Source organism: Siphateles boraxobius, unplaced genomic scaffold, assembly GCF_051911475.1.
Source record: "Siphateles boraxobius isolate OS27281-9 unplaced genomic scaffold, OSU_SipBor_1 3, whole genome shotgun sequence".
Classification (NCBI taxonomy): Eukaryota; Metazoa; Chordata; class Actinopteri; order Cypriniformes; family Leuciscidae; genus Siphateles; species Siphateles boraxobius.
Genome location: NW_027508919.1, coordinates 15,715,040 through 15,738,794, shown reverse-complemented (window position 1 = coordinate 15,738,794; position 23,755 = coordinate 15,715,040). Strand labels below are relative to the sequence as shown.

The window sequence follows — 23,755 nt, the reverse complement described above, 5'->3', positions numbered from 1 at the left end:
AGAAGAGAGGAGGGCGTATGCCGGCACGGGCTGAGAGTTAAATAGGCTGACATTCGAGAACAACTCAACGAGTGTGCTGGGGGTGGCAAGAGCGATGCGAGGGCAAGGCTGGACACATAGATAGGAAATTCGTGAAACTTAACTCATTTAGTCGTCAAAGAGGCTAACGTTCTTCAGTAAGCGTTTAAAGGACGAGAGACCATGTCGGTGCTGGCTTTGCAAGAATACGAATTCGAGAGGCAATTCAATGAAGATGAAGCCATTCGATGGATGCAAGAGAACTGGTACAGTAGCTCTGCTGCATGATACATATTCTGGACCAATCACGCCTACAAACCCCGTTGTATCACCAGATAGCTCATATAGGCTACGTGTTCTGCACTGACTGACTAGCATAAATATTTCAACCATGCATTAATCCTAATGCTCAAAAACGGGGGGCTCTTGAAAGTCACTGGCAGGTGGGCTAACGTTACCATCCAGACCACGGTAGATGCACAGTCAGTGTGATATTCCCCCTCGAGACTCATCAATATTGTTTCAGCATCGTGTTCTATTCAACATCTCAAATGTTCTTCGTGTAGCCTAATGAGCGATGCTATATTTGAAGCATCGCTGCTCTAATCAGATGCAAAGCCTTTTCAAGGTGATGCTCTGCTTATGCCCTTCCGTGACAATTGGAACTTTCATCATAGGATGATCGCGTGTTCAGATTCCACGCAAAAGGTTGTTCGATTTTTTTTCCAGTAAACAAAACTGAATGTATGTTTCAAATCAGCCGTACCCCTATATTAAATAGCTTGCTCGAAGTAGCGATGTCCGATTCGTGAAAGAATCGTTCTTTAGATTCGGTTCATTCCAATAAATCGGTTGAAGCATGGACGTCTCTATATGATGTCTATGGGTTGAAGCGGTTGACAAAAACGGTCTGGAAAATGCTCACTAATTGGACGGGATTCATCCGAGAGGTTAACAACTAAACGATTCATTAATCCGTGAGTCGCTTCTTTCCAACATGACCGATTTGTAGCCAAATTGCCAAGAACTGATTTGAGTAAATTATTTGACTAATGGAACGACATGATATGCTTTTTTAAAAGCTTCAACATGTTACAAATACAGCAAAATGTGTTAAAGATTTGATTTTATGACAGTTATATAGGCCCTACACGCACGAAATAGAATTGGTTTTAATAAACTTCAGCATTACAATGAACACCCTATAGGCCTAAAACACAATTAAGAAACGTAATAAACATACATGAATATGACTTTATTGTAGGCTAACGTTATAATAATGTTACGCCAAGGACCATGAATCACGCCATGACGTAAACAATAGTTTGAACCGGTTCTCTTAAACGAACTGTTCAAAAGAACCGATTCGCGAAAAAGAGTCTGACTTCCCATCACTAGCGCAAACTCAAAGCCTAGCCTAGCACACAATCTCTGTAGCAAATGTAAACGCTATAATACAGGTAATGATATGAATAACAGACATGCAAATGAAGCGTTATTAGATTCCCTGCTCCGCTTGATTCTATAGTTAATCGCAGAAATCATCGCTGTTTATTGCACATTTGGCATTTTTCTCTTGTAGGAAACTGTGCTGCTTGCTTGTTAATAGTGTCTGATACATGATAACGTCGACACGATTACTCGCTATGGGTCCATGTCACGCTTTAGTAATTCTGTAGCGTGTTTAGAGCCGGAGAAGTGAGGCTGGTTAAGAATTCATAGCAACCAATGAGATGTGGTTGTTGATGTCTGCTGACACAATTCTGACCAATCATGTTTCAGAGTCACTGTGCCGACTTCTCGGGGTTGCTTGCATCACATCTATCACCTTGTATCCCTCCTGTGTGGAGAGCAACACCGACTGTCTTTCCATTAATATACGTTTTTAGGTGTAATGTGCTTATTAATAGGCCTAATTTTGTTTTGTTGATCACTTCAGCCTGTCGGTTTCCTGGCCGTACTTAAAAACGGAATGCGAAGGAAATGGTGTTTAATGACTGTATACAACCCTGAAATGCTGATTTAAAGGGATAGTTCACCCGAACATTATAATTATTTTATTATTTATTCTAAAACCTTTTTTAAAACTCTTTACAACACTTATTTTCTTCTATAGAAGACCAACAATGATTTTAGGCAGATTGACAACCTGAGTCACCATTCACTTTCATTGTATCTGAAAAGATTCAGTGATGCTGAATGGTAACTGTCATTCTGCCTGGCATCCCCTTTTGTGATCCACAAATAAGTAATTTTGGGGTAAACTATCACTGTAAAAAAAAAAAAAAAAAAACACCAACAATGGTGACTCCTATACATACATAGACCGGCATCTGATAATCCATTTAATCATGCAGCATAAGTCATTAATATCAATTCAACACAGGCTTTAAAATCATGCTTCTTTCCTGGTATTTAGTTAACTTACAACAGTCACAATTTCCATTTTGTCACAATAGCTACTTACTTGTAGTCACATTAACTTTACAAGTAAGATAATGATAATGACCCTTGCCGTTATTAGGCCCATCTAGTTTTTTTTACTGTTCCAACTTTGAGTTTTATACATCCCTCAGCCACAACTGTTTTTAAAATGTTTTTAATGCTCTCATTTTTGTTTGTGCTTCCTATCAATTTATCAGGGTAGTAAATTACCAGATCATTGGCTTTAGACTAATTTAAAAGACATTCATCCCTTTGTAATGTAATTTCACATGCTATATTTCTACATTAATGTACTTTCTCAGAGTTGGTGCCAGGACATTGCGATTTTTCGGCTTGGGGGGGGCATCTATGTAATGTAACCTACCTCATCAAACAATAATTTATCAGGAAAATGTTACCGGGGCACCCCTGGTCAGACTAGACTAGAATATTTCACTGCACTAGATAAGGGAAGGCAGATGATGTTTGCATTGCAACATAGGTGATTGAAGGCTCATGTCCAAAATTAAAAAACGTTGGTAGCCAGACAGTTGGCGGTAGCCATTGACTTACATAGTAGGAAAAAAAATACTATTGAATTCAATGGCTACCATCCACTGTTTGATTACCATCATTCTTTTCCAAATATCTACTCTTGTGTTCAACAGAAGAAGAAACTCATAGTTTGGAACAACTTGAGGGTAAGTGAGGTCAACATTTTAACTTTTGGGTGAACTATCCCTTTAAATAGCATTTAGTCCCAAATCCCTTATACACTTTGGCAAAGAATTTGGTTGTTTGCACAAAGGTCATTCAGCCGAGTGAGGGGATGGACAAATGGGGTTAAATAATTAGCTGTACTGTAACTCAGCATTTTTAAGACTATAGATCATCTTGGCAATTCACATTGTATAATTGCTTTTTTTTTTTGCATTGGAGGGAAATGCATAGATATAGAGAGTATACACATTTGCTTGAAAAGCATTTTTCAGAACCCCTCCCGTTTGGATTTGAAAAGAAGCTGCTAGGCACGTCTCTCCTTTAATAATCCCACGTTCTGCTCTGTGATGAATGACTGCAACACCACAGGATCCGTTCGTACATCTTCCTGATGATCAGGGAAACAGAAATTTCAGCTCTGATAAACAATTCCTGCATTATTTATTTTGTGCTAGGCAAGCACAGACTTTCCTGAAGTTCTGTGAAGAAAAGATCTGAAGTATAAATGCAGACTTGGATATAATTATCACCTCAATGTTCGATGCATCCTGCTTTTTTATAGGTAAAAAAGGCTGTTGAAATTAGAGAGATTTTTTATTATTATTGAGTACCTTGTGAACAACAGTACAGGATACAGAAAAAAAAATGTAAACACGGAAAAAAGATGCTAGATATTTTCAAGAGGCCCATTTATTGAAAGTATATTTCAAATTATCTTATTCCAAGTACGTCTGCATTTCAAAGACTACGTCAGTGCTCATAAATTAATTGTATTAACAGTAAAAGTGTGTGCATGTGTTATACAGGCCATGTAGGTGTTATGTAAACGTGACTTGTAAAATTTGTTCATTAATATTTGACAGTGCTGAGTCACACTACCCAGCCAAATTGGCATCTGTTCTGTTATAATTATTATAATTATTAAAATAAAAATATATAATTTAATTATTAATATATATATATATATTTAGTTTTTTATTTTTATTTTTTTATTGGCAAAACAATTCTCAGCAAAGATCAATTAGAGAGAGCTGGCATAGTTTGTGCATTGAGCCATGTTTTGTGTTGGTCTGGGTTGACCAGAGAGAATTAGCCTAAGGTTGTGAAGATTGTCACAGGTCATCTCTAATCTGGGAGTATTTTTATCCTCTATCCTCACTACACTGCACTGCTCAAAGGTTTCTTTAATGAGATCTCATTGTAAGAGTCAGTCTCTCAAAAGACAAGCAGACAGGATGCACAGAAACACTGTGGATGAATAAAAGTGGACTGAATTCCACACGAACTGCCAGGCTTACGTAGTAGTGACAGATAATAGAGTGTTTCCTGGCACCATCAAACCGATGTCCCCTGCAATAGATGCTACATAGTACAATCTTATAAATGCAGACAGACACTTTACTACACCACATTGTGAGATGCAGTCTCCAAAAAACAAAAAATACCGCCACTGGCCTTGATAGATTATCTTTATAAAGTAGATTTGCTTTTCCTACATCCTTCAAAGTCTATCTCAGAGCACACAGACAAAAAAAAAAGCATTTAAAAATTTGACCTTTGAAAGAGCAGTCACCTTGTTTCTATTTTCACCGCAAGTAACCCTGAAGAAGGGATTGCATTTGATGTTTTAGAAAGGGTAGTGGAGAAAAACAAATACCTCCGGCTAAACCCCTTTCCACCATGTCAAAAATTATAACATCATCAGCCGTTGGTTTGTTTAGTCTTGAGCATGTTATCGCACCCAGAGCGTTACACAGAAAACTGTTTAGCAAGAAAACAAAGTAGTATTTCCCTATGCATCTATATTTTGCAGCTTAACATGGAATAAAAAAACTGCATTTGCATGTCCTCATGAAGTCAAGGTTTTGCCCTGACAGAAAATATATTCTGTGCTTGAATTCTATACTATCCTGCACTTGCCTAGTGTTTTTCTGCGTTCAGTTAAAAATCACTGCATCTAGCAGAATAGATTCTGCCATCGTCATTAGTCTAAAACTGCTATTAGGCTGCAGATTCAGTTTATTTAGCGGCTCTAAATGACTTGGGAAGCACTTCTAGCGTAAACAGCTTGGGCCAGATGTGATCCCTTGCAAGTAGCTTCACCATCAGTCTTTTTCCACGGCAGGTCTGATGCTCTCAGCTGGAAAAATGAAAGCATAGACAAAAACACTGATGAAGTTTTACAAAGAATTGATGGTCTTGCAATAAATAGACCTACTTACGGTGCGTTGATGACGCAAGACCTGAATCTGTTTTGCTGATATAAAATATTTGTGGTTCCTTTTCTACAACCTTTTTCTGTATCATTTTCGGTGCATTATATGGAAGCTGCTAGAGCTCTGCTTTTTTCTTCACTTTTTTTTTTGACAGTAACAAGGCCTGATGGGAATAGTCCATCGCATCTCCATTGGATGGTCAGTACCAAGTCAGGGATTTACTGCAGCCGTATGGCATATAACTCACTCGCTCACTCCTCTAGCAGGATATTGGAAGTTCTCCCCAAAACATGTCTCCTGAAAAAAGGGAGTGATGTTGTTTTGTCATTAACTGCAGCACAGCTCAGTAACCCATCTGAACATCCAGTCTTAAATGAATAACCTTTATACATTTCTTTGCTGTATCTAGAGCTGAACAATAATTGCATACTGGAAATATATTTGAGATTATTTGGATGGAGATATAGAATTAAGCTACATTGTGATCACAATGATGTGAGGCACCTTTTATTTGACAAATAAGTTCCCTATATATCACGTCATTAGAAAAGTTTAATAGCTCTTATCAAACTCACAAATGTTTTAATACCATAAACTTCAGTAAAAACAGGGTGTTACCCATAAGGTTGATTCATTTTAGTTAATCAGTTCAAAACTCTGATTCAGTGGTTCGTCATTCAGAAGTCCCCATTTGACATGATAAAAATACAGGTACACTACATTAAAAAAAAACTTATTTCAGCAAGGACACATTAAATTGATCAAAAGTGACAATTAATTGTCAATGTTCCTTTTACATGTTACATGTACATGTTCCTTTTAATTTGAAAAGGAACATGTATAATTTTCCAAAAATGTTTTAGAAATGAACTGTTAAATATTTGTAAATACTTAAATTTCTAACTGTAAAATATTAGAACTGAACGTTCTATTTATCAAGGAATCCTGAAAAACAATCTATGACGGTTCCCACAAAAGTATTGAGCAGCACCAGTGTTTTCAACATTGAAAATGATAGCACAGCAATAAATTAAAATAAACAAAAAACTAATCAAATAAAAAGTTTCAGTATTTTTGATCAAACAAACGCAGGTCAGCCTAAGAGACGTCTTTTAAAAACATTTTTTTTTTAAATCCACAAATGTTTAAAAGGGTAGTGTAGGGAAATATTGCAGTTTATTTTTATATGAATGCAAAAAAATATATAAATGAAAATGATTAAATATTCTTCCTTAATTTATGATGTCAAGAAGCTTTTAACTAGATTTGCTTGCAATAAACGGCTATGAAATTGGCTACAATGGCTGTTTGGTCAAAGTCAAAATGATTGTCCCTCTGACTGAAAACAAAAACCTTTTAATTATTGAATATCTTTATGATATATCCCAGCCCTAGCTGCGTCTAACATAATGAATGCATAATGACATGCAAACAGAGGTTTGTAATGGATTAGCAGAAGCAGTTTTCTCAAGTACAAGCTTCTTGCTAGCTGGCACTGTGAAGAAAATGTGTCAATAACCAGTGCATGTAACTAAAAAGTTTAATCTTCCAATAACACTGATAAATCGGTCCTATAATATATGTGCATACTGCTGCAGGCTTTCTTTGTACACAAAGAACAAAGCAATGACAAGTCAAGGTTGGAGGGGGCCGTATACATTGAATGGACTCACTGTTATAAGCAGAGTGAGGTCAGTGTTTCTCACATCCACTAGGCAGAAAAATAAAATGATGCCCAGTTTGCTTTCACAACCTACACCCAAGCCTATATTACTACAGATTACTACAGTACAAAGACACTTAGAGCTATATATTCCATTATATTTTGACTTAATTCAATGTATCATTTGAATTTTTATCTATAGAGGAATTGCCTGAGGATTTATCCAATGGGTGATTAAAACCCAGAAGAACCTCTAGGGTTCCTCGTTTACCTATTCGACTGTAGTTCTTGGAAAGAGAACAGAGTCACGCAGGAGATGATACTGGCAGGGAGAGACGTGCCCTAGTTTTGGCCCATAATGCCAGCTGGATGCTGGACTGGCAAAGCTCCCATCTGGCTGACTTCTGCCATTAACTGAAAATAAATACTGTCATTATATATTAAAGCTTATGTATCAATAGGGATGTAAAAAGTAATGCAGTTCATTTTAATTAAAGGCCAGTTTTTGCTCTGACAGCATCAAATGAGTATTAATACACATATCAGACTATTTAACCAACAATTTAAGTTGATTCATTTGATCATATTTACTTGATACTAGTGTTAAAACAAAGTACTTTAACAAAAAGAAATTACAACCAATAGAACAATTGAGTTATACCTTGCATTGTTTCAATTTAATTTGTGAGCATGTAATCGAAATTAGCACAGAACCATTGAAAGTTTGATATTGTGATGTTAGTACCCTTATTGTTATTTATGTTTTTTAATGGAGTTACTTTATATACAGATTACAGACGTTTCCTAACTGTGTCACCAGAACGTTATTTTCTTTCAATTACAATTTCCTCGACATTCAAAAGGCATGGATGGGGCGTTATGGAAGCAAATTTATTGTAAATCAGATTTAGGGGGATCAAAAAGCCCTCAAAAATGAATTAGACGGCACTGTGGATATTTCCAGCTTCCAGATAATGCAGTACAGCACTGCCAGATAATATGAGCTCCTAAAAGCAACACAAGCTGTCAGAATAAGCCCAATAAGCTGTTTGTGATAAAAAGCTCCAACAAGAGTTTATTTCATTTTGGCAAGATAAGTGATGAATATAGGATTTAAGAAACAATGACATATTTATGTAATGTTTGATGCATTTGGACAAAATTGCTGAGCCAAATGCATTGCATCAGGATTTAATGTAATATTTATAAAAAAAAGAAAAAAGCATAACATCAAAATCTGTACACATTATATACTAGTATGCAAATGTTTTAAGACTGGAATTGCGAGTTAGAAAAAAAAGCTCTGGCTGTTCTCTTGTTTTTTTAAAAGCTAACTGCATTATAATATAGTCAGAAAAGTCACAGGACCAGTTTGCAGGTGGCCTTTTCACCATATGCAAAGTCTACAAATTTGACAATGTAATATGAGGCTTGTGTGTTACAATACACAACGTGTCAAAATGCAAATTGAAAGAAAATGGAGTGCTTGTGAATGAAATGTTCCCTTTCGTTGTCACTCCGAGTTACGTCGGATGACGACGAATGGGGTTTCGCTTAGAAAGCCTATCAACTTCGAGTATTACAAAACGAGCCAATGGCAAAGAAATGCCATGGGTCTGCGGAATTTGCATGGCGTAACTCCGCCCCACCTCGTGGGTATAAAAGGAGGAAGCCGGCAGCAAGCAGATATGTTTTCGCTTCGGAGCCAAGTGTATTCTTCTCTCCACAAGCCATCTCTGAATTGTCAGCTTTACAAACGAGTACCTCGAGTGTTGGTGTGACGGCGATCTACGGCGAGAGCGTGCTTCCTGCTGATCTGTTGCAGTGGTCTGCCAGTCGGTGCGTTTCTCCCCGGGTGCTTCAACACTTGAGTTTTCTCTCACTAAAAGAGCTTACACGTGGCACGTCTTTTTAAAGATGTCTCGCCCGTGTACTTCTGGTTGCGGCAGATTGGTATCGGACTCTGATGGGCACGAGCGTTGCATAGTATGTTTGGGCATTGATCATGCTAGAGCAGCGCTCGTGGATGACTCATGTTCTCTCTGTGGGAACATGACCATCGCGTCATTACGGTCGAGACTCCGTGAACTCGCAAGAGTGAGAGTCCCCTCATCCACCCCCCGTCCTGCGGCTGGTGGCCAGGGTGATCTGAGGGTTACGGTCTGGAACAAGGCGCCGACTATGTGTCCGCGACCCCAGCCCCCCTCTTCAATGACGGTGCCCGCTAGTGAACTGCTGATTCCCGCGGGTCTACCCTCTGGTGGCCCGCGGGCTTCAGTTGAAGCTACAGAGGAAGATGCCATGTCTGTTGCAGCATCACTAGGCGGGTTTGACTCTTCTGGAAGTGAGGGCTCGTCACAGCTGCCACCTTCCGGTGTGCATACGGCTGTGCTCGAGTCTGATCCGGAGATGACGGCCATGCTTTCCCGGGCAGCCGCGAGCATCGGACTTGAGTGGAGGCCTCCACCCTGTCCTGAGCGCTCGCGGCTGGACGATTGGTTTTTGGGTAAGGCCGCCGACCCTCGTCCTCGGCAAACCCCAATACCTTTCTTCCCGGATGTGCATGATGAGATCTCGAAGTCCTGGAAGACCCCCCTGTCTTCTCGGGACCGCTCGCTGGTCTCATCCGCCTTTCCTCCCCTCGATGAGGCAGCTGCCCGTGGGTACACTGGGCTTCCCCCGGTTGAACGCTCTGTTGCCATGCAACTATGTCCGCAGAGTGCTTCTTCTCGGGGCGAGCCTAAGCACCCATCCAAAGCCTGTAGATTTTCGTCGACCCTGGTGGCGAAGTCTTACAGAGCGGCGGGACAGGCGGCTGCTTCACTGCATGCTATGGCCACTCTGCAGGTCTACCAGGCCCAGATGCTCAGAGACATGCACGAGGGTAGGACAAACCCAGGGCTCTTTGATGAGCTGCGCGCCGCGACCGACCTTGCTCTCCGGGCGACGAAGGTTACCGCGCGCTCCCTGGGTTTGGTGATGTCCACAGCTGTGGTCCAGGAGCGACATCTGTGGCTGAACCTGGCTGACATGCGGGACGCTGAGCGGACCCGTCTGCTTAACGCCCCCTTGTCCCAGGCCGGCCTCTTCGGCGGTGCAGTTGAAGACTTTGCCCAACAGTTTTCAACTGCCCAGAAACAGACCGAGGCCATCAAACACATTCTGCCCCGCCGGCCCGCTGCTGCCTCCACCTTGCCGGCCGGGCAGACGCCTCGACCTGTTTCCCGCCGAGGGCGCCCTCCTGCGGCTCCCGCCCCTCCCGCCCGGACCACGCAGCAGCCTCCACCCAGGGCCGGTCGCGGAGGAAGCCGTAAGAAGGCGCCACAGCCCTCTCCTGCCCCGCCCCCCGCTAAACGCCGGGCCAAGCGGCGCTCCTGAGACGGGCTGCTCAGGGATGATGATTGTTTCTCAGGAGGTGGTAGCAGGACCACTCCTTCCCCCGGTGGAGGGCCGGGGGAGAATCTTTTGTTCTCCACTCCCCGCTGCTCACCCACGGGTGGGCAGCACCCTAATGTGGTTAAAGACAGAAACAATCCCCTCTTCCCTGAGCTCACAGAGTTCTCGGGCGACACAGAGCGCCGCCCACAAGCCGTGCTCTCCTCGCCCCCCTCTGTCCCAGAGGCGGTTGACACGGCGTGCCGTCCACGGACCGCTTCGCCCTTGTCCCCCTCTGTCGCCAGACCCCTGGCAGAGCAGGCCCCCGCGGGACGACCAGCCTGGTCCTCCCCTGGCCCCCTCTGCCAGGGTGCGGTTGCTAACTGTGCCCCCTCTCCGGGCCGCTATGCCGTCCACATCTGGGCCAGTTACTCCGCCTCGCTGCCCCTCCGGGGGGACGCCTGTGGCCCGCATGATCCCGTTGGTTCAGTTCCTGGGAGCCTGGCTAGAGCTTCCCCGTCTGTCCCACTGGATCGCGCGTACCGTCAGGCTCGGCTATGCGATTCAGTTCGCACGGTCTCCTCCCCGCTTCAGGGGAGTCCGCTCCACTTTGGTCGGTGGCAATGCCCCTATCATGAGAGCAGAGATTGCCACCCTGCTGGCGAAGGGTGCAATCGAGACTGTCCCTCCAGCCGAGATGAGGTCCGGCTTCTACAGCCCCTACTTCATTGTCCCCAAGAAAACCGGTGGGTTACGGCCAATCCTGGACTTGCGCGTGCTGAACCGCTCCCTTCATCGGATGCCGTTCAAGATGCTCACCGCCAAACGCGTTTTCGAATGCATACGGCCCCAGGATTGGTTTGCAGCGATCGACCTGAAGGACGCCTACTTTCATGTCTCCATTCTTCCTCGACACAGACCGTTCCTCCGGTTTGCTTTCGAGGGGCAGGCATACCAGTACGCGGTTCTCCCTTTCGGGCTAGCCCTGTCTCCTCGCATCTTCACGAAGGTCGTCGAGGCGGCCCTTGTTCCCCTTCGAGAGCAAGGGGTTCGCATCCTGAGTTATATCGACGACTGGCTGATCCTAGCTCACTCTCGAGATCAGGTTTGCGAACACAGGGACCTAGTGCTCCGGCACCTAGCCCGTCTGGGCCTTCGGGTCAACTGGGAGAAGAGCAAACTTTGCCCCGTGCAGAGGATCTCTTTTCTCGGTATGGACATCGACTCGGTCGCCATGTCCGCGCAGCTTACGAGCGAGCGCGCGCAGTCACTGCTGACTTGCCTAAGACAATTCGAGGGCAAGAGTGCGGTTCCACTGAAACTTTTTCAGAGGCTCCTGGGGCATATGGCATCTGCAGCCGCGGTCACGCCGCTCGGATTGCTTCATATGAGACCGCTTCAGCTTTGGCTTCGCGACCGAGTCCCGAGGTGGGCATGGCAACACGGCACGTTCCGAGTACCAGTTACTCCGACCTGCCGTCAGTTCTTCACCCCGTGGTCGAACCTCGATTTTCTCAGGGCCGGTGTCCCCCTGGCTCGAGCTTCCCGGCATGTTGTTGTCTCAACAGATGCCTCCACCACGGGCTGGGGCGCCATGTGCAATGGACATGCTGCTGCGGGCTCCTGGACAGGACCCCAGCGGCTGTGGCATGTCAATTGCCTCGAGTTGTTGGCAGTACGCCTTGCCCTGCACCGCTTCCGGGCGTTGCTCAGGGGTCAACACGTACTAGTCCGCTCAGACAATACCGCCACTGTAGCGTACATCAACCATCAAGGTGGTCTACGCTCCCGCCGTATGTCACAACTCGCTCGCCACCTCCTCCTATGGAGTCAGAAGCATCTGAGGTCGCTTCGAGCCATCTTCATTCCCGGAGCGCTGAACTGTGCAGCCGACGAGCTCTCACGGCTTCAGCCCCTCCCTGGAGAATGGCGACTCCATCCCCAGTCGGTTCAGCTGATTTGGGACCAGTTCGGGGACGCGCAGATAGATCTGTTTGCCTCTCACGACTCGACCCACTGCGCCCAGTTCTATTCCCTGACCGAGGGCACGCTCGGCACAGATGCTCTGGCGCACAGCTGGCCGCAGGGCCGCAAGTATGCGTTTCCCCCAGTGAGCCTTCTTGCGCACACTTTGCGCAAGGTCAGGGAGGACGAGGAGCAGGTCATTCTGGTTGCCCCTTACTGGCCCAACCGGACCTGGTTCCCCGAACTAGTACTCCTCGCGACAGCACCTCCCTGGCCGATCCCTCTGAGGAAGAACCTTCTTTCTCAGGGACGGGGCACCCTATGGCACCCTCGTCCCGATCTTTGGAACCTCCACGTGTGGCTCCTGGATGGGACGAGGCAGGTTTGAGTACCCTACCACCAGCGGTGGTGGCTACCATCACTTCCGCTAGAGCGTCGTCCACGAGACACGTCTATGCGTTGAAGTGGAACCTCTTCGTCAACTGGTGCTCTTCTCTCCGAGAAGACCCCCGGAGATGCTCGATCAGTGTTTTGCTTTCCTTCCTTCAACAGGGGCTGGAGCGAAGGCTGTCTCCCTCCACCCTGAAGGTCTATGTTGCCGCCATTGCCGCACATCATGACCTCATCGAAGGTAAGTCGGTGGGGAAGCACGACCTGATCATCAGGTTCCTGAGAGGAGCGAGGAGACTGAATCCTCCTCGTCCTCCTCTCGTTCCCTCTTGGGACCTCTCAGTGGTTCTAACTGCCCTGAAGAGTGCTCCCTTTGAGCCCCTGCAATCAGTTGAGCTTAAGTTCCTGTCTATGAAGACAGCGCTCCTGGTTGCACTGGCCTCCATCAAGAGGGTTGGGGACCTGCACGCATTCTCCGTTGACGAAGCGTGCCTGGAATTTGGGCCGGCTTACTCTCACGTGATCCTGAGACCCCGGCCTGGATATGTGCCCAAGGTTCCTACCACTCCCTTCCGGGACCAGGTGGTGAACCTGCAAGCGCTGCCCTCGGAGGAGGCAGACCCAGCCTTGGCACTGCTCTGTCCAGTACGCGCTCTCCGCGCCTATGTAGACAGAACGCAGTGTTTCAGGACCTCAGACCAGCTCTTTGTCTGTTATGGTGGGAAGCTGAAGGGAAAGGCTCTCTCCAAGCAAAGGTTGTCTCACTGGATAGTGGACACCATTGCCTTGGCTTACCAGCAGCAAGGTCGACCGTGCCCCCTTGGTGTGACTGCCCACTCCACCCGGAGTGTGGCGTCCTCTTGGGCTCTAGCGCATGGCGCCTCGCTAACAGACATCTGCAGAGCTGCAGGCTGGGCGACACCTAACACATTCGCCAGATTCTATAATCTCCGAGTGGAGCCTGTGTCCTCTCGTGTACTCGCTTCAACCAGCTAGTACCGGACCCGCTCAGGTGTCTTCGCTTGCTCGCCATTCCACTCCACGGACTGGATACGTGCGATATTTTCTCAGGTGAGCTTCTCCGAAAGCCCTGAGCTCCTCCAGCACTCCTGACGTCGGCGCCAGTGTCTATTGCCTGTGCGTCGGCTAGGTGCCTCCCGTGTGCATGGTCCCTCCTCTGAGCGACCCCCACATGTGTATTTCCACTGTAAGCCTCTCTGAGCGTGTGTCTTTCCCTTGGCAAGCCACCTTGCCACCCCTGGGGTTGAAATATTCCACCTGCGGCTGGACACCCCAGTGTTTCCCATATGCTTCCTTCGGGTCATATGTGTATTCTCTAAGTCCCCCCCCTCCGGGCTGGCATTAATTGCATACTTCCCCTAGCTTGGGATATGCTTCCCAGTGTACCTTGGTATTCCTGTGTTATATGGAGTCCTTTGTCCAGGCTGACAGGGATCTCGATTACGCAGGGCACTGGAAGACAGCTGAGAAGGTGGCGTGATTAGACTGGTAACCCCATTCGTAGTCATCCGACGTAACTCGGAGTGACAACGAAAGGGAACGTCTACGGTTACGTATGTAACCCTCGTTCCCTGAGTAGGGAACGGAGACGTTACGTCTGCCTGCCACTTTCCGCTGTACCGCGGGGATCGCCTGAGCTCAGTCTTGGCTCCTCAGCGAAGAAACATATCTGCTTGCTGCCGGCTTCCTCCTTTTATACCCACGAGGTGGGGCGGAGTTACGCCATGCAAATTCCGCAGACCCATGGCATTTCTTTGCCATTGGCTCGTTTTGTAATACTCGAAGTTGATAGGCTTTCTAAGCGAAACCCCATTCGTCGTCATCCGACGTAACGTCTCCGTTCCCTACTCAGGGAACGAGGGTTACATACGTAACCGTAGACGTTTTCCTCAGTTAAAATATTTGAGCCATTAAGCAGACATTTTTTAAAGAAATTGATACTTTTATTCAGCAAGGATGTGTTTGATTAAATTGATCAAAAGTGTCATTAAAAATGACTACCATTAAAATAAATGCTACTTTTTTATTTATCAAAGTATCCTGAAAATGTATCACAGTTTCCATAAAAACTTTGAACGGTAAGTGTAGATACATATGAATATTTAGTTTGGAAATAAGCATCTGTTAAATGAGCACTTCCATATGTCATATAGGATTTATAGTTAGCTCTGGTGTTTTAAAAATAAATCAGCAAAAAAGTAAAGATACTGATATAGTCTGACTTTGAAAAGTTTTTGAAAAGCTAGTAGATTGAGCAGATGGACACACTGAAGATTGTTGTGGATGGATACTTGAGTTTTCTTGGAATATACTAATTTATCATCTCCCTCCTTACAGGAAGAAGTCCTTCCTCTTCTCTGCGCTTTACGCTGCCTGCATACTTGGTGGCCGGCATTTAATGAAACAAAGGGAGAAGTTTGAGTTGAGGAAACCTTTAGTACTATGGTCTTTAACACTTGCAGCCTTCAGGTAAATATGTCTAATAGTAAACGGGTCATTAGTCTTAGATGCAAATGTTTGAGTGTGTGAATTTGACATACATAACATTACATGCATCCATTCATTTGCCTATAGCACCTGTTAATGCTAAAACATATTTGCTTTAACATATTACTGTTATTATGATGGAAATATTAAATGTAGTAAATGCAAATAAGAAATATGTAGGTCATTACTATCACAGACAGTTGAGTGAATTTGTACACTACAGGCACTATGAAGATTTCACTGCACATTAAATCAAATGTCATAATGCATTAAGATGAAAGCAAAGTTTGAGACCTCCTTCCCTTGTCATTTTCTCAATTTTGCTAACAAATTATAGTTTAAAAAGACTTAAACCAGTCAACAGGGAAAGACAATTCACATTTATGTGATGTGGACTTTTTATATATTTTTTTTAATGATGTCGCTTTGCACGCTACAATACAAAACTGCAGTGAATACTGTGTATTCATAAATTGTTTCATGTTTTAGCAGATTAATGGTGTTCATTATAGGCAGAAAAACAAGCCACTTCCTCGTTCCAAGTTACTTCATAACGACCTGCATATATGGTACATAAGAGGCCTGCATATATGATTTTGCATTGATATCTAAATTATATAGTAAAGGGCACAATGATATAACATCACACACTCTTCTATGTGTGAAGATCAGCACTATAGTTACTGTAGAAATGGGGTGACACAGGCTACCTCGCACTTCCAGGTTTTTCACATGATCCAGCCATTGGCAGCTTTATAAGAAACCTAAAACTGGAACCTGAGTGCCAAGTAACTGCTCAGCCATAAAGCATTGAATAAAGCATTGTTATTAGTAATGCTATGCCCTGAGTCCTAACAGTCACATAAAGTAATGTACACTATTTAAAAAGTCGATTGTATTTGATTTTAAATGTCTCTTTTATTTGTTGCTCCTCCTTCTTCAGTATATTTGGTGCCATCAGAACCGGAGGCTACATGATGAACATCTTGATGACCAAAGGCCTAAAGCAGTCAGTGTGCGATCAGAGTTTCTACAACGGACCAGTCAGCAAGTTCTGGGCCTATGCTTTTGTCCTCAGCAAGGCACCTGAACTAGGTGAGATTATACATGAATAAGTCCCATTTCAGTTTTATGGGTTAAGATTAAAAGGTGCAGAAAGCGATTTCTGAGAAAAGAAGTTGAAAATTGAAATCAACACCCCAACAAACCATTTTGTGAATATTTGATAGATGTCTGTTCTGTGTGTGTGTGTGTGTGTGTGTGTGTGTGTGTGTGTGTGTGTGTGTGTGTGTGTGTGTGTGTGTGTGTGTGTGTGTGTGTGTGTGTGTGTGTGTGTGTGTGTGTGTGTGTGTGTGTGTGTGTGTGTGTGTTTGTGTTTGTGTGTGCTGAAAAAAAATCGTGTTTGCACTTAGTCCTGGCTGTGTAAATCTGAGTGGAAAAAGTGGATCGGACTGGTCACTACAACATTCAGCAATAGTACGCTCATGATGGGGAAGGAAAGAGTGTGAGAAAGCGGGACATTTGTAGAAAGAGAGATGGCTGAGATATTACCACAGAGGGTTACGATCAGGCAAAGAAGGGTTACGATCAGGCAAGAGGACCCGCGTTAATATTAAAAAAGCTGTCCAGCGCTGGAGAGATGTTAGAGAGTGAGAGGGCCTGAAAACAGACACTGAGTTTGCTTTGTTTCTGCTTGATAAGTAAAATTGGTTTTGCCATGTTTCACAGTACCAAGATATGCTGTTGTTGTTGAATCACAGCTGATTCATCCAAACTGTTATTGTTGCCTGTGTCGTTGCATAGCATGTTCGTTATTTTGGGGGGCAGAGCAATGAAGGGAGGTGTGCGTTTCTTTTTGGGTAGGTATGTGTGTGTGTGTGTGTGTTTCAATTTCAAATATAAACCTCAAGTCACCTTTATTTATACAATCGCTTTATACAATACAGACTGTTTCAAAGCAGCGTTACAGTGATAAACAGAAAAATGATTCAATGATGCAAAATTCAATGATTCAATTCTGCTGTAAAGCAGCTCTAAAAAGACAATAGTAAACAGAATTTAGACCATTTGTGTAAATGCTTCATCTGTATGAAGCAAAACTATAGACTAAAAAAAAAAATCCAATAGTAAATAGGCTACATAATTTTCATTTTGTAAAGTTGGACTTCATTCTCACACTTTTGGATTTGGTACTAAAATAGATAATGCAAATAAATAACCACAGCAACAGTTGTAGCCACATTAACTCTATTTAAAACAACTGTAATAATTTAACAAAGAAATAAAGTTACATGGTTCTAGTTAAATACATTCTGCCTCTTCTATGTAGCCTGTTTAAGTGACAAAGCACTACTGAGAAGCCTAGTGTTCATCTGCATGAAAATAATTGGTTGTGAAAGCGTAACCGAATTTGTTAGCGTGGACCTTGCAGCATAACCCCAAGTCTAGAAATCTGGAATAGTGGTTCTATTTTCCGCCTGCCTGGGCCTATTGTGTTTGCCATGTCCTGGCGGTTAGTGGGCTACCAGGCCCATTGTAGAGACAAAAAGACAGCACTAAGACAACGTGAGGACCTTAACATCCCTACTTAGGGCCAGGCCAACCGTGATGAGTCAGTTATGTACAGCAGGAGACACACCAACATGTATAGACTTTTGACCAACTGAAAACATGCGCTTGCCTTCTCTGATATAAGTATAAACCGTTTCCATACCATGTGTTCAAGAGGAAAAAAAATCTTCACTTCCTGGAAAACTTGCATAAAGTTTTAAAATAGTAAAATAAATTACTTGGGCCTCAGAGTAGAGGTCTGCGCGGGACACAATTTTCAGACCCGCTCCCGCCCGCTCCCGCAGTGTTCAGTCCCGCTCCCGCCCGCTCCCGCAAAGATTTGTCATTTTTAGTACCGCTCCCGCCCGCATCTGTGATATAATGTCCCGCTCCCGCCCGCACTTTCTGTCTGACGAAAGGTCTTGGGGAAAAAAATGCGTGCACACAAAATTCCTTACCAATACTTGGTAACATATTTATTGGTCCCATATTACGAACAGCATAATATTCACAACTGTACTTTATCTGAAGCACTAGAGGCGCTCTGTTCCTCGTCCATGCTGTCTATTTTGAACTTGAACTAGCTTTCGAATTCGAACTCGGAGCAGCGGGAAAGGAATTGTCTCTAAACAAGTGTGCGTGAGATTAGGCCCCGCCCTACCCGACAACATTCACAAGTTTAGGCTGCTTAAAACGCTTTTATTGCTGCCAATCAGAATCTCCCTCACAACTACAAATTATGTACGCTACTTAAATCATTTATATATTTTACTTTACACTCATATTTAATTTGCGGGAGTGCAGCGTATCATCCCTCCCGCCCGCACCCGCAAGTGCACCTCATCATCCCGCCCGCTCCCGCAATGACCTTTAAAAATTTGTCCCGCGCAGCACTGTTTTGCGTCGGGACCCGCGGGTCCCGCGGGACTCCCGCGGGAGTGCAGACCTCTACCTCAGAGCGAGTAGATGAAACACAATTAAAAAAAAGATGTCATGTGATATTTCGTTTGGAGGCAAATACCTAATGTTTAGAAACCAAGGCCCACATTTACTAACAGCTTGCACCAGTGCAAACCCTCTTTTTGGCATTAAAGAACTACTGTCAGGATTTACTAAAGACCCGCAGTGAATAATTAGCGCTGAAAAGGTGTGATCTTATTGCATATGCATTTATAGTAGTTTCCCTTTCAGATGCAAAATTTATGGGAGGAGGGTATTTAAACGCAAGGTGATTTACTAAGGTTTGCGCTAGTTGATTTACTGGTATTTGCGACATTATTTACCACCCAAAAAAAGCATGTCTTAAACCAGATGCTAATTTGCGCGGTTGTTGGTAGATTGCGTTGGTCATGGAAATGATCCGGCTTTGCCCGTATTCGTTAATTTGCGCGTTGTTAGTAGATCACGCACAGTACTTTCCACTCCCATTGGTGTTTTTTTTGGAATTGCACTCTCAAACTAATTTGCCCTGTTTAGTAAATCTGGCCCTAAATCATTTTGGTGACAGACTTTGACTAAAATAATAGACTGAATAAAACATTGTTTTATTAGTCGATGCACATTGAATAAAACAATGCACGTTAGTCCAGTTATCCAGCTAAGCAGAATCCATTTTTTGTTGTGCATCCAGGAATATATTTGGTAAATGTGTTTCCATCATAGTTTATGCACATGTTCTTATCAAATCTGCTTCAAATGAGCGTACAAGCTTTATATGTGCAATTGCACATCAAGATTTTATGCGCGTCTTAGCGTAATTCCAATATTCGCATAAAAATGTGGATGGAAACATAGTTCATGTTACATCATTAGTTGAGCCAATGTGGCTTTACTTATAGTTTCTCTGCACACAGCAACTTTAATGATCTAATTGGTTCCCAAACCAATCCCTAAGGGGGGGCCTGGAGTTCTAAAAAGGGGGGCATGAGAAGGCTAAGGGATATTGTTCAGTCACCAGATAGTTAAGCAAAAGAAACCTCTTCAGGGTGATGCAAGACCCCACTGTGAAACGATGCAGCTTATGCAGCTACTTGCGAATAATTAAACACAAAATATTAATTTGCCTTTTTTTTTTACCTCAAGATGACTCGCAGTACCCGATTGAGCAGTCTTTCATTACTTGTAGCAGTTCTCATGGAATAACATATCACTAGATGGCGCGATTGAAGAGTCAGAATTGAGTATTGCAGTGAGACGTGTAAAAATATCGATGAATATTTCTGCACTAAGCATGGGCAAATTTCTGAAAGAACTGCCAGTGCCAGGTAAACGCAAAGCAGACGATGAATCTACTTCAAAAGCTACAACTACCCAAACAAAGTGTCTACACCAGACTTGAGTTGCGGCACACGACAAAAGCAAATAGAACCCTTTTTTATTTTTTGACACTTCCCATGTAGACTGCTTATCAAGTGTGGCGCGACAACCATCATATCTGGTGAAGACACTGTTTTATAGACAAGAAAATATGACAAGGCCTATCTCGGCCCCGGATTCACCAGTACAGCGGTGGTAATGAAAAAAGAGTGTGTTGTGTGTCTCAAAATATGAACTTATGACAGTATGAACTATGAAGCCAATCAAGTTAAGATTGATTTAGTTGCAGTTGATTAGTAGTGCTGTATCGATTACAATGTTTTAAAAAAAAATTAAAATAGGATTTTCCAAGTAAGGTCATGTCTGTGAGTGTCTTTATGTTGGTGCATGCAGGTGGGGGGTTTTCAAATATGTTTCTCTACAACAGCTGAAAAACTGACCTAATGTGCACCTTAAAATGTTGTAATGCTTCATTTTGACCATTCTTTAGCACAGTGGTGTTTTCACAGTTTGAACTGCTACACTGGCCAAATAAAACTTGTTTTGTCTAGTGAATGCATTGGAACACTTTGCCCTGATTAGATATTCAAGATCTAGAATATGCAAGTTTAATTTAATACCTTAATCTCTTCTACTATTATCAATAACACAAAAATAACAAGATAGCATATCTGAGACAGCCAATAGTTTCACAGTAACCAGCATTTTTGTTTCTCTCTCACAATCAGTCTCTTGCTCTTATACTTTCAGGAGACACACTATTCATTGTTTTACGCAAGCAAAAGCTGATCTTCCTGCACTGGTATCATCACATCACAGTGTTGCTCTACTCATGGTACTCCTACAAGGACATGGTGGCCGGCGGGGGCTGGTTCATGACCATGAACTATCTGGTGCATGCCGTTATGTATTCTTACTACGCTCTTCGGGCCGCCGGCTTCAAAATCTCTCGCAAGTTCGCCATGTTCATCACCCTGACGCAGATCACCCAAATGGTGATGGGCTGCGTGGTCAACTACCTGGTGTATTCGTGGATGCAGCAAGGCCAAGAGTGCCCGTCCCATGTGCAGAACATTGTGTGGTCATCCCTCATGTACCTCAGCTACTTTGTGCTCTTCTGTCAGTTCTTCTTCGAAGCCTACATCACAAAGACCAAATCCATAGCAGCCAGGAAAAGCCAATAAATCAAGAAAAATGATTTTGAAAAGTGAATCAAGGAGAGCAAAGTGGACCAATGAATGGTTAGTGGATGTATGAGTCTTTACAGTTAGGGCTTATGGACTTGCAGAAGAAAGAAGAGAAGACCATGAGAGTCTACGATCAAGGCTTGTGCATACTGTACTACTAACGTATAGAGATGAATCTCCCCGCCACTAGGGGTCCTTTATTGAGTCGCACTGAGAAATCATTATGATTATATCAGTTGAACAAAAAAGAACAAAAAAAATGTGTCTTTATGTGATGTTTATGTGCCCAATTCAATTCTCTGCATTTAAAACAAAATGTATAGATTAAAAAGGGATGCAAAATAAATTCAAACAGAATTAAGGAGAAGTTTAAATAGACTGGGACATTTTGAAAAAAAAATTTCAGAGAAAATTACATGGATAGAATCAATATTTGTGTGGTTATGTCTAAACATTAAATGTTACCGTTGCATTTTTATTTTGTATTGATTAGATACTAGAGTGTGTATGATAATTTTGTATGAAAGCCATGTCAATGGATGACTGGTCAATGTTGTGCTAAAAATGCCACAGTGTGTCCAGCATCACAGCACCAAAATCCTCTCAGGACTTAGTGTTTTCCATTTGATGTTCATATCATTTTCGAAAAAGAAAAAAAAAGACATAAAAAAGGGCAAAATAGTCAAGGTAGTCATATAGGCCTGAAATGTTTATGCCATTGGATCACACATACACAAGCAACCACACAAGTATTTAAAAAAGAGAGAGAGAGAGAAGACAAAGACCAGTGAAGGCCGTTTTGAGAGGACATTTCAGCCAAATGATCATCAGAACACCTGAGGCTCTTGTGGAGTATGAATCATTGGACCTCTCTGAATCTGTGGTTGTTCTGAACTCTGAAATGCCTGGCCTTCTTCCCATGGCTTAAGGTCATAATTATCATCTATTCCAAAGACCGATGGCATACAGAGTTCAAACAAGCCCTGTCTAAAGGACCATGAAGTCAAGCATACTTACACAAAATGTCTATATTCACTGTAACAAACCTGAATAACTGAATGGTGTCTATTGTGCTCTTGTGAATTTGCACTGTATACATGTAAAGTATCTTTAGACAATTTTAACAAAGAGCCGGGAGTGCTGAAATTAGTGTCTGTGTTTTTTAATTCCATTTCTCCTTGTTTACCTTGCTAGGACAGTGAGATATACTTTGTGGTACATATTTTATCTCTGCAGGAAAGACATATGAACTGTCACTCTTGTGGTGAACAGGCTCAGCAACATGCCAGATGGGAGCACTATTGCCTCAGCAACAATGACATAAGACATTACACATAAGTTCAGACTGTCCTGGTTTCTAAAGCCATACTAAGCAGCATGTAGGGTCTGCTGACGGGTTGGGCAGTAAATATGTGAGAAAGAGTGACTACAATATATTTAAACCTTATGGAAATAGTGTTTAACATACTATGAAATGGTACAGAGCTGACAAATTTACATCACATAATGCCATTTTTGACTAGAAATCTTTGGACAGGAGATGAAGTGCAATAAAATGCTGTCCAATAAGACAATCACAATATTACCACAGCATCTTACTTAAAATGCTAAACATATTATGTAAAACAAAGATGCACAGCATTAATTAAAAAATAAAACATGATGACACCAAAAGTACCAGAGGTAGATATAAGTTCTTGGAAGATTGTCACAGATAAAGGCTCTGAAGTCACAAAAAGTTTGAGATATTGGCATTTTAAATGAACATCATAAGTATAGGCCTGTGTAATAAATCAAAAGCATCCACCTTTAAGTCACAGTTACAGTATGTCACTTCAAGAAAACGTTTTAACTGCTAATTAACCATTCCAGTGATGCAGACACAATGAGGGTATTCTGGTGTGTGCATAAAACTGTGCAATTAACTTCAGATAACTTAGAATTAACTTCAATCTGGGTTGTACAAATCAACTGAATTAAATAGATTTCATAAATTGTTCTTTGTACACGTTTTGTATGTTGTTCCAGTATGTTCTACCTTGAGTCATCAGCAGGTTCTTTACCGTTTTCATTTCCTTTCGTTCATCCCTGGCATGCATGCTTATTGCTTCTCAAACGAGAAAAACAAAATGTGTATGACATGTTGAAAGTTCAGCCCTTCAGGACTGTTAACACTCTTTCAACCAATCACTGGCTACAGGAAAAATGACTTGTTAATACAGTGCACGATTTGAAGTATTCAGCACCAAGGTGGGGGAGGGTTGGAGTCGAGTAAGAAGTAAACCTGTCTCATCTAGACATAGACATATTATATACTTCCTCAGACAATAATATGTTCTCTGAAATCTAGTGTCACTGTCAACTGAGTTATCTTCCCTTGTGACCAAAGTATTTCATTCACGTCTTTGCATTACAGTCACGTA

At 43.0% G+C, this 23,755-nt stretch overlaps 1 protein-coding gene across 5 annotated transcripts; it reads left to right on the top strand.

Moving 5' to 3' along the window:
• elovl6 (ELOVL fatty acid elongase 6) lies at positions 1–22,478 on the top strand. 5 transcript variants are annotated; one of them, XM_077247949.1, is made up of 5 exons: positions 44–284; positions 15,130–15,261; positions 15,772–15,848; positions 16,223–16,374; positions 20,896–22,478. In XM_077247949.1, the coding sequence occupies exons 2-5, from the start codon at positions 15,235–15,237 to the stop codon at positions 21,327–21,329; spliced, it is 690 nt and encodes a 229-aa protein (XP_077104064.1). In that variant the 5' UTR covers positions 44–284; positions 15,130–15,234; the 3' UTR covers positions 21,330–22,478. The 5 variants fall into 5 exon arrangements, with proteins under 5 accessions (XP_077104059.1, XP_077104064.1, XP_077104062.1 ...); XM_077247947.1 differs by having other exon boundaries at positions 45–284; positions 15,769–15,848; XM_077247948.1 differs by lacking the exon at positions 44–284 and adding an exon at positions 5,554–5,576 and having other exon boundaries at positions 15,769–15,848.
• Positions 22,479–23,755: the final 1,277 nt, after the last annotated feature.

Excerpts from the sequence above, each read along its gene's own strand:
- elovl6 (XM_077247944.1), top strand. The coding sequence starts at position 202 with ATGTCGGTGCTGGCTTTGCAAGAATACGAATTCGAGAGGCAATTCAAT. Across the intron at positions 285-15,129 it reads CGATGGATGCAAGAGAACTG|GAAGAAGTCCTTCCTCTTCT; the intron begins GTACAGTAGCTC and ends CCCTCCTTACAG. Across the intron at positions 15,262-16,222 it reads TTAACACTTGCAGCCTTCAG|TATATTTGGTGCCATCAGAA; the intron begins GTAAATATGTCT and ends CTCCTTCTTCAG.